Source organism: Trachypithecus francoisi, unplaced genomic scaffold, assembly GCF_009764315.1.
Source record: "Trachypithecus francoisi isolate TF-2019V2 unplaced genomic scaffold, Tfra_2.0 Lachesis_group11, whole genome shotgun sequence".
NCBI lineage: Eukaryota > Metazoa > Chordata > Mammalia > Primates > Cercopithecidae > Trachypithecus > Trachypithecus francoisi.
In genome coordinates, this window is record NW_022681456.1 from 80,152,864 (window position 1) to 80,170,996 (window position 18,133).

At 51.1% G+C, this 18,133-nt stretch overlaps 1 protein-coding gene and 1 long non-coding RNA gene across 3 annotated transcripts in view; one reads left to right on the forward strand and one right to left on the reverse strand.

Annotated features, from left to right (window-relative positions):
- SMUG1 (single-strand-selective monofunctional uracil-DNA glycosylase 1) overlaps positions 1–18,133 on the forward strand; it is a 70,537-nt gene that overhangs the window by 21,206 nt on the left and 31,198 nt on the right. For both annotated transcript variants that reach the window (XM_033221826.1, XM_033221828.1), the window contains exon 5: positions 10,145–10,233. In XM_033221826.1, coding sequence (XP_033077717.1) covers positions 10,145–10,233 — 89 coding nt within the window. The remainder of the gene's footprint in view (positions 1–10,144; positions 10,234–18,133) is intronic.
- On the reverse strand, positions 1,408–14,435 carry LOC117090006. Its single transcript, XR_004439850.1, has 3 exons — positions 14,345–14,435; positions 5,275–5,297; positions 1,408–1,718 (listed from the first exon to the last, which is right to left on the reverse strand). It is a non-coding gene; the product is annotated as an uncharacterized LOC117090006 (long non-coding RNA).

The following is an 18,133-nucleotide window of genomic DNA, read 5'->3' on the forward strand; positions in this document are numbered from 1 at the left end:
GAGATGAGGTTTCTCCATGTTGGTCAGGCTGGTCTTGAACTCTGGACCTCAGGTTATCTGCCCACCTTGGCCTCCCAAAGTGCTGGGATTACAGGCATGAGTCACTGCGCCCAGCCCAACAGTGAGCTTCTTTAATGTCCCCCTGCCATTAGGTGGCCAGGACTCCTAAACATAGCTGAGTGCTGTTTATACCAGTCCACCCTGCCTTTTGAATCACTTCTCAACAAGCCACAGATGTACTAGTACCTGATTTTACTCACTGCATGCAGAATAGCAGTGGAGGACTCCAAGGTGCCCAGTGGAAACAGAAGATGCAACTTTTGCCCTCAAAAAAACTTGAACTAAGGATTCTTGAATGATTTTCTCATCATTTTCCTCTATCTCTGCTTTCCTTTCTTATGACTTCCCAACATGGACTCTCCTCTTTTCCATTCTCTGCCCTAGGTTTTTCCTTAACCTGACTCATTCTTCCACAACCCCTCCCCAGATCACTTTTTTTTTTTAAAGCCTGACTCACTGCTGACAGACAGATCACCTTTTATTGCCCTAGCCTACCAAGTGGCTCAGGCCCCAAACCCAAGAGTGAGAATCCTCTTTTCCTCTCCTCCCCATCCCCGATTCATATGCAAGTTCTGTAGGCCTTATCATCCAAATATATCCCAACTCTGACCACATCATCTCACAGTCTCCACTGGTACAGTCCTAGCCATGCACTGTTTATCTTGCCTCTGCTGCTGACCATGACAGCCCCCTAACTGGTCTCCCCTGCGTGTCACCCTACAGTCCATTCTCCACACAGCAGTCATGTTCCCCTGAAGCCCTCAGCACCGTCTCTTGGGCCTGTATGTTTTTTTGCTATTCCTGTGTCCTTCAATCTCCCTGCCTTTTGGTCATTTGCCCCCAGATGTGACCTGTCTTCTCCCTTCTCAGACCCTGGAGTGGAGGGTGCTCCCCTCTCATGGGAGGCAATCTGACAGGGAGTGGGGTGGAGGCCGTTGTGCTAGCCTAGAGGAAGTCAGTGAGCTGAGCATGATTGAGTATGCTTCTGAAATGGCGGGGAGTATTTGCAGGGACTGTCTTAGACTCACTGTTTCTCATTTCCATCTTCCCTGGTTCCTTCTGTTCAGCATTCTTCCTTGCTCTCACTGTTCCTCCCCTTCTGTCTCTCACTGACTGATTCTCTGTCTTTTGATTGGAGAGGGGAAAGGATCCCTCATCAGCTTCAGGGTCTTGAGAGATTCTTCAGTCAAATGTACCCCTGTTCCCAACTCAAGCCTCCCCCAACTCTGGTAGGTGGGCTGAAACAGGGCAGGTGGGGAACATTCATCTCATCCTCTGCATCTGTACACATAATCTGAGTCACCATTTTATCCCCAATGCCTAGCACAACTTTTTGCACCCAGTAGATGCTTATTAAGTATTTATTGAATGGGTAAATGAATGAATGAATGTCTTAGGCATTCAGTTTCCCTGTTGGACCCCTGGTCTGGCATTTCTGGTTCTTTAGACTATTGCTTTCAAACTTTAATGTGCATAAAAATCACCTTGGGACCTTGCTAAACTGGAGAGTTGGATTGAATAGGTCTGAGTTGAGGCCCAAGAATGCGTTGGTAGCACGCTTCCAGGGATGCTGATGCTGCTGGTTCTTAAGTCACATTTTGAGGAGAAAGACTCCAAGAGGAGGGGGCTCTCAGGCAGATGGTATCCTCAGCCTAAATCTGTAAAAGAGAATGATGAAGATTGAGGGAGACTGAGAGGTAGGGAGAGAGGAACCAAAGAAAGAGGAGGTCCAAGGTCACTAGTTTAAAGGCCTTTAAAGCCCCTGAGAGATACCCAGGTCAGCGGTCTCCGGAAGCCTAGAAGCACCTGCAGCATCTCTCACAACAGCGTCTCTCTCAAAGACCTCACCCCTGACTTGGGGAGGTGGGGCTCTGGAGATGTCTGCCATCTCCATGTCCCTGATTGGTCTCCTTACTCCTGATGAACCCCATGGGTCACAGAAAAGAAAACTTGGCAGAGAACAGGTTTGGAGTTTTCATTCATTTCCGTGAACATTATTCAGACTACCTGTCAGCACACAGGTGAACAGGAGGCCTGTTTAGAGGAGGCAGACATCTTGCATGAATAAAAGAAGTTGGGATTTAAATCTGGCTTTGGAGGAAGATGGAGAGAGCTTTGATGAGCATGAGGGGGCCTTGGAAAGTGGTGGAGAGGTCATTCCACGCAAAATGGGCTGGAAGCAGGATGGTTCAGGGATGATAAAGGGACCAGTAGCTGGGGTGAGGAGGAAGGATGTAGGAGGGAAAAACTGTAGGAGCTCAGTGTGGTTCTGCATTAAGGAGGGCTTTGCATGCCAATTTGAGGAATCAGTAGTTTGGTGTGAATGCAGTTTGTTCTGAATGCATTAGGGTGCTGTGGACGGGAGTTCCATGAGGAGAGACATGTATCTGGGAGAGGTGTTTCTGGGGAAGGCTTTGCCATCTACTGGTTTACCTGCTTATCGGGTGGGACCCTTCTTGTCAGTCTGTCTGTACTCCCTGGAGGCTTGGTCAGGCTTTGAAAGTGAAAGATGGTCCCTGGGTTGTGGGGGAGCTAGAGTGAGGTTTTTCTGTTTGCTTGTTTTTTGTTTTCCCTCTGGGAAAGAGCTAGAGTAATTTTGTTTAGTGGAAAATTTTATGAGCTTCTGCCGTAACTCCAGGGTTTTCTTTTGTTTTGTTTTAGCCTAGAAGCCCCTGATAACAAACTATGCCTCAGGCAAGGGAGAGGAAGGGGAAAATAAGGAGGTCATTTTTCATGGTAGGTGAGCTGGTAACATCATCACTGGTCCGTGCTGGTGAACACTGGGACCCATCTGCCCCGGAATGCCCTTCAGTCTGATTTCTACCAACCACTCAATCCCCCACCCTCCAGCCAATTCAAGTGTCTCCTGACCTTGGAGTGGGGGGCCCTAGGACATATTGCCAATGCCAGATGCTCAGAGGCTTTTCCTGCTTAGATATCTCCAGCGCTTGCCAGGCTGGGTGTCAGCCTTCCTAAGAACTAACTTAAGTTTAATACATATGCATTTCACACGCAGGCAGGCATGTGAGGGTGGAGACTGTTTCTTTGCTGGCTGCTGGGAAGGGGCAGCATTTTGTGATTATTTGTGGGAGGAGCCTGGCTTGCAAGTCTGCTGTTTTCCCTGACAAGCATCCATCTCTTTCCTCCCTGTGTGTCTCCTGTCCCCTGTGCCTGAGGTCACTCTCTTGTACTCATTCCTCTAGCAGGCCAAAAATTATGCCAACGGAGAGGGCAGATTTTGTTTCTGTGCGAGAGTGTGGGAGATTGTTTTCATTTGATTTATTACCGTGCCTGATGATCCTCATGCTGATGTGCTAACGAGCAGGAGAAGCCAGTAGCAGCCCTCACAGCATCACATGGAGGGCTAGGCCGACTGGCTGGCAGGGACTTAGTTCCAAATAGCAATTTAGGAGTGGGAAGGGGGCTTGGGGGCAGGACTATCACTGACACCTCAGACTCAGTTTCTCAGTTCTGGGAGGGGAACTGGCATTGGGACAACTTTGTGTGGGCCGTTCTTCCTGGGTCCTATGGCCTCTGACATTTATTTATTTATTTATTTATTTATGAGACAGTCTCGCCTGTTGCACAGGCTGGGGTGCAATGGTGCGATCTAGGCTCACTGCGACCTCTGCCTCCCAGGTTCAAGCAATTTTCCTGCCTTAGCCTCCTAAGTAGCTGGGATCACAGGCTCCCACCACCACGTCCAGCTAATTTTTGTATTTTTAGTAGAGATGAGGTTTCACCATGTTGGCCAAGCTGGTCTCGAACTCCTGACCTCATGATCTGCCCACCTCAGCCTCCCAAAGGGCTGGGATTACAGGCGTGAGCCACTGTGCTCCACCGGGCTCCAACTTTTATATTCCTCACTACTCTTAAGCTCTTTTAGTCCAGAGTCCTTTCAAGTGTTCTGTGGCAAATGTGACCAGGACATTTCAGGCAAAATCTTCTCACACTTGTAGAGTGAACAGAAAATTCCAGGTCCTCAGTGTTGATCACATCTTTGATGCATGATGCCTAGTAGGTGCTCAGTTTATTTCTGGTGTGGTTGAGGAGGCTTTTAAATTACTACCTGGCTTCATCTAGGAAGTCGAGGGAGAAGTTTTGGGTTCCTCTGCAGTAACTGTCCATTCTTAGGTTTCTTTTCCTAGGACATTTTAAAATCCTCACTTCTTTATCTGTTCTTGTTCTTTTTTTTTTTTGTTGAGACGGAGTCTCGCTCTGTCGCCCAGGCTGGAGTGCAGTGGCCAGATCTCAGCTCACTGCAAGCTCTGCCTCCCAGGTTTACGCCATTCTCCTGCCTCAGCCTCCCGAGTAGCTGGGACTACAGGCGCCCGCCACCTCGCCTGGCTAGTTTTTTTTTTTTTTTTGTATTTTTAGTAGAGACGGGGTTTCACCGTGTTAGCCAGGATGGTCTCGATCTCCTGACCTCGTGATCCGCCCGTCTCGGCCTCCCAAAGTGCTGGGATTACAGGCTTGAGCCACCGCGCCCGGCCTGTTCTTGTTCTTTTATGGGTGTTTTAATGGTTCTGTTATATCTGTCTTTTTAATTTTATTTATTTATTTATTTACAGACAGTGTCTCACTCTGTTGCTCAGAGTGAGTAGTGGCATGATCATAACTCACTGCAGCCTCAAACTCCTGGGCTCAAGGGGTCTTCCCACTTTAGTTTCCCTGGTAGCTGTGACTACAGTCACGCGCCAGCATGCCTGGCTAGTTTTAAATTTTTTGTAACGATGATGTCTCACTATATTCCCTAGGCTGGTCTGGAACTCCTGGGCTGAAGCTATCCTCTTGCCTTGGCCTCCCAAAATGCTGGAATTACAGGCATGGGCCACTACACCTGGCGATCTGTGTCTTATATGGTAGGTCATCTCAGACCTTTTTGCAAGGAATGTGGGTAAAAGCAGCTCTGAAGACATTGTGGTATTTCACTTCAGCTGCGGTATGATTTTTTCGGGGGTTGCTACCTGACAACTGACCCCAAAACAAAGGGGCTGCTGATCATGTGCAGTCACACTAGGTCCTGCTGGTGGTTGGAGGGTTGCCTTGAGAGTGAACAGAAAGCCAACCTGAAGTTTAGTGAGGCAGCATGATTGGAAGGGGAATTAAGGGAGGACATGAGAAGATGAGAGAATAGAAAGAGCTTGACAAGGGAAGACAGGAGGAGAGATCAGAGGAGCAAAGAGGGAGGGGCGTAGGATGGGAGGTACTTACCATTCTAGGCCTCAGCTTGTCATCTGTAAAATGGGATTAATGGGGTTGTTGTCAGGAGTAAGACAGTTAATACATGTGACATTCTTAGCAGGTAGTAAGCATTATATAATTGTTTGATGATAATAAATAGGGTAATACTGCCTCCGTCACAAGGGTTGTTATGAGACCGGGGCATGTAAAGCACTTGGCAGGCTGCAAAATGCTCATGTTTTCTCTGCTACTATTATTATTCCACTCTTGCACTTCTTTCAGCCACTGTCCTGTCTTCATGCGGATGAAGAGGGAGCTGCCAGAAGGTGTGGACCCCTGGGTTCTGTTCTGCTTTGGGGACTGTTTCCTTCCTCCCCTCCTCACCCCCTGGTGAACAGAGTCCAAGCCCCTCACCCTCCCCGCTGGCTTGTATGCCCTCAGGCTCAGTGGAGAGAAAGTAGAGGCTGGCAGGAGGGGCGCAGGAGGGAGGCCAGGGGAAGCCAAGCTGAAAATGAAAGCTGGGGAGGGGGCAGTGGAGCGCCTGGAATCATGTTTGCATAACGAGCTGTGCTGGCTCTGGCTTGCTGTTTTTCCAGACAGGGCTTTCCCTCCTTTGTCTCTCAGCCGGTGCTCCAGTCTCTTTCCTTCTTTTTTGTCTCCTGGGCACTGCCCCTCATTTCCTTTGCCCCTTAGTACTCCCTGCAGCCACCTGGACTCCAGTCTTCCCCTTCCATTTCCCTGGCTTCTGCTCTGAGGCTGTGCTCATTTATACCCTTGTTTCCCCGATCCCCATCTCCCTCGTGTGCCCGCCTTCTCTGCCATCTATTTCTGCCCCAGTGAGTTCCCCTCTGTCTCTCCCTAGTTCTCCCTTCTCCATCTCTGTGCCATCCCCTTTACTCTCTTTCTGGCTGGAAGTCCCCCATCTTTTCCTGCCTGCTTCTGTCTTGCTCTTGTATTCCTGGGTCTCCTTCTTCTTACTGACCCCCTCTGCCTCCCGGGTCAGGCTTCACCTCCTGCCTTTCTCCCCTTCTCTTGCCTTCCCTCTCTGGCAATAGCGCTTTCCTGTCAATTATACTGCTTGGATTCAGGGCACTTAGCACCTAGATTCAGGGCCCTCTGTGAAGCCCTGCTTTGTTCACTTGATGAAATAATTGCAGTAACAAGACTAAAATTTAATGAGCACTTACTAAACGCCTTATCTGTGTATGATCTCATGTAATTCTCTCAATAATGCTATGAGGTGAATATTATTATCCTCATTTTACAGATGAGGAAAGTTGAGAGATTAAATCACTTGCCGAAGGTCTCACAGTTAATCAGAATTGGGGCTTGAATGCAGGCCTGCTTGCCTAAGGAGCCTGTGCTCCTAACCACAGGGGTTGATTCCAGCCCTGGAAGAAGCTCGTCTCACTTTCTCTCCCAGTGAGACTAACATAGCCCTCCTCCTTTCTTTAAACATCATCTTGGCGCCCCCAGCTTCCTCCAAAGGTCATTTGGTTCCTTCTCTTTTCTCTGCACAAGTCCAGATTCAACCTAGCCTCAAGACCTTATTTTATATGACAGTGCTACTAACCATACATTGCCTGGCACTGATCTAAGCACTTTATGCATATTATTTTATTTCATCATCTTAGTAACTATGGAAAGTAGCTACTATTCTCATCCCCATTTTACAGATGAAGAAACTGAGGCACAGGGAAGTCAAATAACTTGTCAGTGGTCACAGAGTTAATAAGTTAATAAGTGGCAGAGCCAGGATTGAGCCCAGGCACTTTGGCTTCAGGGAACCTGGCCTAACAGCCACACTGCTTCACACAGTTCCTGGGAAAACAGGTTTTGGTCCCTCACCTCTTGCTACTAGTCCAGGTGCTTTGAGCAGTTCTTGTGGTCCATCCTCAAGCCCATTTCTGTGGGGCACTGCCTGCTGTGGTGTAAAGTCTGCCACCAGCACTGACAGCCCTCAAGATCTGGTCAGGCCACTTGCCCTCATCGGTGCCTGAGGGGATTTATTGGTGGCTGCCCCCAGGGAGCAGGGACAAGTGTTTTCCTCTCCAGCTCTGCTGTGCAGCCTCCTAGCCCGACAGCTCCCTCGTTCCGGCCCATCGCAGCAGCTGATTTACCTCTATGGCTGGGGGATTTAGCTGCTAGCCTGGCTCCTACTATAAATCCCTGGGCAAATAACTGAGCTCTGCATCAAAGCTGCCAACAGGGGAGTGAGCAGGAGCAGATGGTCGCTTTGGCTGTGGGGTGCGGAGGACGGGGCAGTGGCTCCAGGGCTTTCTTGTCCACCCCTGTCCACAGAGCCAGGCTGCACCTTGTTCATGCCCATGGGGTTCCCCCTCAACTTTCAGAGGATTTGATGGCCCCATCCTGGCATCTCCCTACACTGAGCGCCGGCAGGTTCTGGTTGATGTTGAGTCTTATCCCTGCTACTCCGTTTGAAGTCTGTTTGTCTGACATCACTAGAGGAGAACTGACTACCATACTGGGTTGTATCACCCTTCCAAGAGCTGAGCACTGGGTGGTTTTCTGGGAACCCATCCCACACATGTGGGATATAGGTACGTTCTATCCTCCTGAGAGAGGCTCAGACTGAAGCAGGAATTAAGAACTCAGTGGGAAGGAATGAAAGACCTAGAATGTAAGTGACCTAGAGTGGAGGCTGAGAGAAACCTCCAAAAAGTAGGCCAAAGTCAGGGTGGAAGAACCCGGAAGGATAAAGGTACTCCCTAAAAGTGAGACCTGTGGAAGCTGTGGTTGGAACCCTCAAACCTTCCATGTGTGGCCCTGGCTCAGGAACATGATATGACTGCAGGGGTCCACGCTGAATCTGGGGGTGCAGTGGGACTGGAGGGGTCATTGTTCTATCAGTGCTCCTTGCTTCTCTGACTTCCTCCCCTCTTTCTCTGACTCCTTCAGTGGCTTCTCCCCACCACTCCCTGCCTGTTCGCTGCTCCCTTCTCTTTGCCATGTTCTCCCCTGTGGTGCTCTCGCTTGCTAGTAGCCAGAAAACTCTTCCTGCACTCAACTGACCAGCCTGCCGTGGTACGACTGGGCTGAAAGAAGCTCAGGGCTCTGGTTCTGCTCCCCAGAACCTTGCTCAGTCTGGAGTCTATCCCCAGTGTCTGTGCCATTTTGTTCTTATGCTCATTTATCTTTCCTGTCCCCTCCCCCACCACTGCCGCCTCTGCCTGGGAGATTACAGTCACTGAATCAGCAGCCAGCTCCAGAGTTCTGCTGACAGGGGACTTTCTGCCTCCGAGGGCTCCTTGGTGGGATCAGGGTCCCTCCTGAGGCCCAGGGATTTGGGGTAAGGGAAAAGAAGGGCTGGAAAGAAGAACAGGTGGATGCAGAGGGACAGATGAAGGCAAAAGGTAAAGGAGAGAGGCAGGAATACGGAGACAGAAAGGGAGAGATGAACAGAATTAGAAGAAAATATAGACAAAGATGGAAGAACAGTGGGAGAAGTGGAGAGAGAAGCAGAGGCTGGGGAGATGGGAAAGAATACAAGAGGAGGGGTATGGGAACTAGGTGGGGCAAGCTCTGTTCGGCAGCCTGCCCAGGCCCAGGCAGTCCAGGCCCAGCCCTGCCCTCTCCCCTCCCCTGGTGCCTGGGGAAGGCCCCTTGGAGGCCCAAGTTCACTGGGACCCAGCTGAGGGGTGCAGGCTGGGGCCCGCTGGCCCTGGGTCTGGGACTCTGCCTTGCACCTCCCTCTCTCCTCCTCACGTGGTGGTTTGTACTTCATCTTGTTTGCGGGGCGGCTGGGCCTGCTCTCGGGGTTTAATGATCTGTGCCATTATTTATAGCTTTGCGCGCCGAGAAACACACTGAATTTATCGCTTGCTTCTATAAATAACCCTGGCAAACGGGTGCCCAGGGAGGAGGGCGGGAGGGGGAGGGAGAAGCGAAGAAAGGAGAGGTTGGGGGTAGGGCAGGGGAGGACTCTGTGGACTCTGTCCCCAAAATGGGGTGATGATGTGCACAAGGACAGTGGAGGCTGGCCAGACTCTTTCAGCGTGGGTGTGTGTCTAAGGACACATTAATATAACAGGACAGTGTGTGCCCTGTGAGGGGAGAGGGAGTGTTTGCATGTTTCTGAGGGCATGCATGAGTTGACTATGTGTTACTGTTTGTGTTTGTCTCTGGTGCCACATTGGTGGCGGTGAGGCTGAAAAAGCACAAGGTAGCCTTCAGCAATGGCTGGTCTCGAAACGGATGTCCAGCAGGGCTGAGAGACAAGGGTTGGGGGTGGGACTTGACTAGAGTTGGGATTCTTTCTCTAAGGTTGGGGTAACAGAAAAGGTCACAGTGAGACTGCTTTTCTGGGTGTTCGATGGCAGAGGTGATAAAAGGAAGAAATGAGGCCTGAGGGGGCAGGGGCCAGGGCCACCTGCTCCAGAATCCAGAGAGATCTTCACTTTTGGGCTTCATGGAAGGAGAGGTGGTGGATGGAGAGAGGGGTGGGGTGTGTGGTTGGCCGCAGCCAGCACTCCTCCTAGGACCCTCCTGGCAAGTCCTGACCCAGAGTGGGAGTAGGGGCTCCGTGCAGGCCAGCCTGCCTAGGCAGAGCCAAGGGCCTGGTGCTGTGGCCGGCAGATTGCACCATGCCTGCCTATAGCAGGCCTTCCCCCTGGCCAGGGCTCTTCCCTACCCCTCCTCAGGACTGCCCAGGGTAGGCAGGTCTTGAGGAATGGAAACCCTGGCATGGCCCAGCAACAGGGCTGTGGTCCTGCCTCTGTTCTCTCCCTTAGCCCACCACACAGAACCCGCTGCAGCAGCAGCGATTAGCTCTGGGAAGTGCTGTGCATCTCTAATGAGGGCATTTGCATATATAACGAAGAACCTTCACAGGTGTTGGCAGAGCCACCACTCCTCTTTTCCCTTTCTTCTTTCCTGCCAGCTGCCATCTTTGACCTGTGGCTCTTGGGGTGTGGGAGTCCCTGCCCATTCAGCTGGGAGATGTGCTGTGCTGAAGGACCCCAGGCACAGGTGAGTTTCAGGGACTCCCCTCTCTGGGTCAGACACAGTCAAGGTGAAAGCCCATTGTGTCATTGTGCGTGGACAGGCCCAGCAACCTGTGTACACGTGTGAACATGAGCCTGTGCACAAACAAGGCACAAGGTCAACACGCCCATCTGTGCCCAAGTGCACTGCAGCGTGGTAATGTACCCTGGTCAGTGCAAGTATGCAAAACACGTCCCAGGCTGCACCCTGGCTGATGCTACGATGCGCAGTGCACACAGCTGCCAGCACATGCTCCTTCACACTCACATCCTGGCACTAGTGCAGACAATTAGAGAAAAATGCACCTGCACCGACACTTCCTCCATCCACACAGGGCCCCCTCCCTCCCTCCTTTCCTTTCTGCCTCATGGAGTCATCAGCTCTTATTCAGGCCAGAAAACTACCTCCCCCATCCCATTTAGACCTATGAAGTACGCAAGAGACCATTTTCCTTTTTAAAAAAAGAATATGAGAGGCCCTTACACCTAGATAAATGACATTGAAGGGGAAGAGAAAATGCCAGGGCCAAGGTGGCAGGTAGGACCTCAGGTTGGGAACTGCAGGGAGGTGGAGAGATTTCTGGGGAGGAGCAGCGCCAGGGGTGCTGAAGTCCCCACAAGGTCATTCTCAGGTTATCCCCGACAGCCCTGACTTTCCTGCTGCAGACCAGCCAATCCCTGGCCCGAGGCCTCCCCCCACTCTCCTGTTGGTCCTGCCGAGCCACATGACCCTCCCGCTCTGTGGCATCTGTCTGGATGATGGATGCAGCTGCTCAGCTCTACCTGTTGGGGGACAGGGACTGCACAGCTCCTAATTACCTCCTTCTTCAGTGAGGGCTGAGGGCTGGGGGCTCGACGCCGGGCTGTATGAGACCCCCTCTCCTCCGCTGGGGCTGGGGCTGACAACCTGAACTAGAGCCAGGCCTGGAGGCAGGCAGGCATTCCCTGAACTGCGCTAGGGTAAGGGGGTGTGGGAGCACTAACCTGGGGTGTGGAGTGTGGAGAGTGCTTCTGGAAGGTTGACAGAGGGGAGAAAGTGCATCATAAGTGACTTGGGAAGCTGGGATAGGATACTAAATGAATGACCTTTCTCCAAGGCCATCCCACCGAGGGCAAGATTCAGTTAAATATCAAGGCAAACTTCCTGGCAATCAGGGATAAATGTGCTTGAGCAAAAGACAGAAAGGTGGAGACAGAGGTTTGGAAAGATTTTTAGAAGACGAATCAGATCATCGTTTTCCTGTCTGATGGGTGGCTGGGTCAGAAATAGTCAAAGTGAAAGCCCATTGTGTCAGTGTGCATGGACAGGCCTAGCCACCTGTGTACATGTGTGAGCATGTACAAATAGCTGCAGAAGTAGGCTGGAGTTAGAGTAGGAGGGCTGCAGGTAGAACTCGGAATGATTTGTTGGACCAGTGGGTTGGGTGACACTGAACCGGACACTTGAGGAGGTTGTGACACATCAGTGTGGGAGGCTCTAGGTCTGGCCTGGCTTGGGGAGGGATGAGGGAGACCCTAGGATTGTAAAGATGGTGGAACTCCTCGAGACTTCTCCCTGGGGGCACCAAGGTCTTAGGGGGCAGAGGCATGTATTCAACAATACCACAGTGCAATGGGATGCCTGGTGGGTGCGAGTGCCCCTGGCTAGAGGCAGGCAAACAAGTGGTTGGGAATGGGACCACTACAAGATTTCTTCTGATTCTGAGATCCTAGGAATCCCAAAATTACAATTCTTCAGGTTTCAAGAAGGGAAAGTGGGGGAGGGTTGGGCACAGAGCTGGTGAGTAGTACCAGGCATCTTGGCTGCCAGTCCCCTTCTCCTGGTGGCAATGGCTATGGTGATATGCCTATGATAATTGCTATCCTTATTAAATGATACTGCAACTCACAGAAATGACAAGTCCACCAGGATTCATTGCTCATAGTCTTCCCATTTTGGGGGATCTCTTGGCTGAGGAAGACACAGAAGGGGACCTTGAGTCCCTTTGTACCCCTGGTCCCAAAAGGAGGACAAAATAAACCAGTTGTCCAGGTAAGCAGACCTTGAGGTCAGTGTGGATAGCGAGGAAGGGAGCTGGGGCGAAGGCAGCAGGTAGGCTCCTCATGTTCCAGTGAGTCCTCTTTTTTTTTTTTTGAGATGGACTCTTACTCTGTTGCCCAGGCTGGAGTGCAGTGACCCAATCTCGGCTCACTGCAACTTCTGCCTCCTGGGTTCAAGTAATTCTCCTGCCTCAGCTTCCTGAGTAGTTGAGGTTATAGGTGCCCGCCACCACACCCAGCTAATTTTCGTATTTTTAGTAGAGACAGGATTTCACCATGTTGGGCAGGATGGTCTCAAACTCCTGACCTCAGGTGATCCATTTACCTCGGCCTCCCAAAGTACTGGGATTACAGGCATGAACCACTGCACCCAGCCCCAGTGAGTCCTTTTCTGAGTAGTGCCCTGCCAATCTTTATTTGTCTCCCCAGGGCATTTTTCCCAGTCAACCCCACCTCTGGGTTTACGTGGGTTGCAAATGTTTGGGCTGTCCTCAGCAACGTGCCCCCCTCATTCCCCGCCACCTGACTCCTCACTGTCCTAAGCTCATCAGGCTGTGGGGTGGATCCTCCCTCGCCCTTGTCCTTTATAGTGCCTTGGGTGCCCTCCTCTACTGGCATGAGTCTTGAGGGAAAAGGTTAGGTAGGAGGTTGCTTACTGTGCTCCCCAGTGTGTGTGCGCGTGTCTCTACTTCTAGTACAGTTTCTTCATGTGTGTGCTGCGGTGCAGGGTACACAGAATGTCTGGGGAAGCGGCTCTGCTCTTGCCCATTCAGGGAGAATGAAAGAGAGACAGAAGGGGTGGGTATCTGGTGATCCATCATCTCCCCACCAGGGCAGACTGGAGCAGTTTTGTGAAACCAGGCTTTCCTGGTCTTAGTATGACACTTATGAGTGTGCGTGCACACACACACACTCACACCACAGTCACCCCAAGAGACAACACACAGACTCACCGACATGCTTGATGCCTCAGGTTTTTTCCTGGGAAGTCTGCCCTGTAAGCTGCTCTCTAATTTATTACCCTAATTTATTAAAGTAAATTTCCTAATAAGTCCCTTTGCATGGATCCCCCATGTCACCCCAGACAGAAACCTTCCATAACTCCCCAGTGCCCATGGAGCGAAGCTCAGACCCTCTAGCCAGCACCCAGGTTCTCTGGTCTATTCCCAACCTGCCTTTCCAGCTTTGTCTCCCATAATCCTCCAACAGGAGTGTCTTCCCCAAGAGGACTATTCCTGTGCACTTACATTTCCTCCCTCCTGGATCACCAGAGTGAGTGCCCTCCTCCCACTCACACCTCTAATCATTTTTTAGGCCCACCCCCTCCAGGTGGCCTTTTTGACTTCCCCAGCTTAGAGCAACTTCTTTCTTAGCGTGTATGTGGCCCTTGGCATTTGGAGGATGTCTTTCTACAGGTTGGGTGGGAGGAGCCCTGTCTCCTCACTTCTGAGCCTCTCAGGGCAGGGCCTGTACTCATTCATCATTATTTCCCGGGTGCCTAATATGGTGTCTGGCACCTGTGTATGTAAATAGCTGAGCACCTGGCCCCAGGAAAGAGCAGCCTTCTGAACTGGATTAAGTCCCTGCCCTGGTTCTTCTGGCTCTGTGACCCTAAGCAAGCAGCTTCCCTTCTCTGGGCATCAGCCCCCTAGTTGCACTGTGGGGAGGTTGGACCTCCTTACTCTAAGATTCTGTTTCTGTGGTGGTGAGAATGGAGACAAACAGCCAGATATAAATAGATGCATAGGTAGCCCGTTACAGCACAGCAGGTGAGGAGGCTGGGGGGTAGTAACTAGATAAATGGCTAGGCAGATCCATGTGATCTGGGCTACTTCCTTTGCTTCTTGCACCCTCTATTTATTTATATGAAAAATGGGATTGACGTCACAGGATTCCTTTGGACTTTAGGTAGGCAGAAGCTTAGTTCACACACAGTACACAGAAGGACTTATTTGGAGAATTGTATCTGGGGCCCCTCTCCCTTTTCATGTCTTCCCTCACGGTCTCTGTTCTGTTTCTTTTCCTCTTGATAATTGCCTGGGAGAACCTGTACTCACCTCCCTTCACATCAGCCCCAGTGGCTTGGCATCAGGCCTGAGTGCAGTCCCTGACTGGCAGCCTACGGTGGGGTCTGGTCTGAAGAATGCTTCAGTGAGCCTCCAGGCAGCTCCTCTGGTGGAGTCTCCTTTGCAAATGCTGTTGCTGCTGCAGGAACCACAGAATTTCCCATCACCCTAGATTCCCATATTCCGACTCCTCTGCCTCCCACACATCCTGCCTTCTATCTGACCCTGACCTTGGGGGTCTCTCCCAGCCTGAGAAATGTCCCCCTTGCCTCATTACCCTTCCCTGGGAATACTGAGGCTGGAATTGTCTGTGGAGGCCAGGAAAGTTCCTCAGAAATTTGAGGAAGGGGGTGGGGTCTTGAGTGAGGGGAGACCCCTATTCTATATTATGACCTCTGGCTCACCCCCACTTCCCAAGTCACCCTTGGGATAGCATTGGATGGAGGCCCCAGAGTGTGCCCCCAAACCCATGTCCCTGTCTCCATAAGGCCTTAGAGGCAGGAAACTTTCTTTGCAGGGAGCCGAAGGGGAACTGGTGTGTGTTCAAGGTGCCCGGGGTCCCAGCTTCCCAGCCCTGCCCACTCTGTGATCTCCAAGGACCTTGGGTACATCCAACCTCAGGAAAGCCGCTCTGTTTACAGTGTGGGAGGTTTGTTCCCACTGATGCTGCTCAGTCTAGAGCTCTGGAGGGAAGAGGGGAAGGACTGTGGGAAAATTGAGGGGAGAAACCACGTGAACTTTGGAAGGAGGTGGAGTTGGTGACTTTTCCCCTCCTTGGAGCAGCTGGGAGGTCTAGCAAAATTTAGCCCTTTATTCTAGGGAAGAAGGACCCTAGAAAACAAGTGAAGAAACCAAGTGGGGGAAATTGAGGGCAGGGAAGGATCAGCAGTTTGCTGGGAGCTGTAGTTGGTGGGAGGGAAGAGCTGGAGAGATCCAAACCAGAGAGTACAAGTCAAGACTTACTGCATGTGACTTGGCTGCAAATTACACAGCATCTGGGTCATTGCAAGGGTAAGGGCCCTAGAGGCTGGGGCTGAGTCACATGTTTCATTTTTACCATAGGGACTGGCCTTTGCTTGCAGGGGCCCAGAGAGGGAAAATATTTGGGCGAGGTCACACAGCACTTGCCTCAATCAGAGGCCAGCCTGGCTTTCTCTTGCTCTTATTTTCTCAGCCACTCTTGACCTAAAAAATACATGTATTCTCCAGTCTGTACAATCTCCCATGCTCCCTCTTCCCCCTAAATAGTTATGTGTGAACTTTGACCTGGGAATTCGCTTTGAGGGGAGCACTTTGGGAAAACATGATAAAGCCTCATAAAGAACTCCAACAGCTTGCAAATAGCCTGTGCTAAATTGCCCCTTCAAGTGAAAATTAAAGCAAATGTCTGTTTTATGGCCATGTTTTCTTGGGCTGCAACTATGGGGAGAGTGCAGGCAGTTCAGAAATGGGAAGCAGAGAGAAGGTGGAGGCATGTCAGGTGTGGGATCCCTGGACAGGTAGAACAAGCTGCTCCACAGAGGCCCTCCAGACCGTTCTTCTGCATTCCTGCCTCTTCCACCCCTTTTCTATATAGAGAGGGTGTCAAGATAATCCTGTCCCCAGGAAGCCCTTCTTAAGGCCTCTCCTCTTCTCCCAGTGTGGCTTTGGAAAGTTCTTGGTCTTCTGGGGGCACCAACGTCCTAGAGTGCCCCTGGTGGAAGCCATACATCACCCCGGTCAAGGTCTTGACCTGGGGTCTGTGACCTCCCAGGGTTTCTCTGACAGGCCTCTGAGGTCGTTGCTGGGGTAGAGGGGCTCTAGACCACCCCACCCCTTGCTCTTGCGGTTTTCCCCAGATCTAGTCCACTTTTGCATAGTGGGATTCTAAGTGAGGATTGTTTGAAAAGAGGTTCTAAGGCAACAATAATAATACAATAATAATAATAGTAATAAAAATGATGATGATGACAAAAGGAAACTCCTGATCTACTCTAATCCCTTCACTGCACAATTGAAGAAATTAAGGCCCAGAGAGGACCTCTTGGGGGAGGACCCTTGGTTGGATGAAAGGAAGTCTGGGAAAAGCAGCTCTGAATCTGACCCAAGTCACTTCCCTTCTCTGGGCCTCAGTTTCCTCATGAGTAAAACAGATTTCCTGAACTTCAAAGGTCCTTTTCAGGTCTGTGAACCCTAAGTAAATAAGTATGTAATAATGACAACACTAGCCCATGTTTTTTGACCCCAGGGATGTGCCAGGTCCTAAGTGCTATGCATTTTCTTTTTTTTTTTTTTTGAGATGGAGTCTCACTCTGTCTCCCAGACTGGAATGCAGTGGTGTGATCTCAGCTCACTGCAACCTCCGCCTCCTGGATTCAAGTGATTCTCATGTCTCAGCCTCCCAAGTAGCAGGGATTACAGGCATGTCCCACCATGCCGGGCTAATTTTTGTATTTTTGGTAGAGACAGGATTTCATCATGTTGACCAGACTGGTCTTGAACTCCTGGCCTCAAGTGATCCACCCGCCTTGTCCTCCCAAAGTGTTGGGATTACAGGCGTGAGCCACTGTGCCTGGCCGCTATGCATTTTCCATGGGCCATCCCTTTTAAGGCTCAATAACTTTATGAAATATCATTATTCCCATGAGGAAACTAAGGCACAGAGAGGTTAAATAACTTGGCTGAGGTCCTTAAATGGCAAAGGCAGAATTTGAACCCTGGCAGTCCCTCTCCAGGGCTTGGGCCCTCAGTCACTACTCATGTAAGGGGACTGGGACTCAGTCCTGCTGACCTGTGGGCCAGTGCTCCTTCCACTGTACCAGGCCACCTGCCTAGCTAGGGCGGTGCTGGCCTCAGGCTCTCTGGAGGCTGCTGGGGTCTGCTGTACTCAGTGCTGGGAAGCGTAATGCTCAGTGCACACCTTGCAGAAGGGGCTTTGGGGCAGAAGAGGATTTCTTTTTTTTTTTCAGTGAGTTTCCTGAGCTTCAAAGAACAGGGCTTCTTGAAGGAGGCCTCAACGGCTGAGAAGAGCTTCTGTGGGACTCCAGGAAGCTGTGAAGGTTCTTGATCAGGGCAGCAATGATACAATAGTGTAAAAAATTTCCTCCCTGCCCCTCACTCAATGGCCTGCCCACCTAGGAAACCCTGCAACAGGCAGCCAGACTGGCCCAGTCTGCAAAATCTTTCAGTGACAACCTCCTCACACACACACACACACACACACACACACACGCGCGTGCGCGCGCATGCAGTGTCCCTTCTAACCTGGCTATCCCAGCCTCTTCTCTGAAGCTTCACTGCTAGAACTTGATGTTGGATCTGGCTTCCTCCTCAGAAGACAATTTATGGCAACATGTCGAAGACTCTGTTTTAATGAAGTTGCAAAAGTAGGTTAATGGGCTGTGGGTGTTTTTCATTCCCCTCCTCCTGCCCCATCTCCACCCCTGGGTGGATGAATGATGCCTCTCCCAGCAAGATGCAAAGTCAGGCTGAGGATCTCGGGCCTGGACTCAAGCTCGCATCCCTTCCTTGGCCCCCTGCTCAGCTCCTCAGCACCACTCCTCTCTGCCACTGGGAAGGTGCTCAGAATGTCTAGCCCCAATCCCTCCTGCTGTAGCTGTGGTCCAGAAGGTGCTCCAGGTTCTGCCCAGAGGGGAGGAGCATGGCATATTTGAGTGGTGGGTCTGGGGCAAAGACTGAGGCAGGGGTGGGACTCTGAGGAATAAGTAAAATGCTGGAGAATGGATTTCTTTTAGACTGGAGAGGCAGGGAGGTAGAAGCTCAGCTAGCATGGACCCAGAG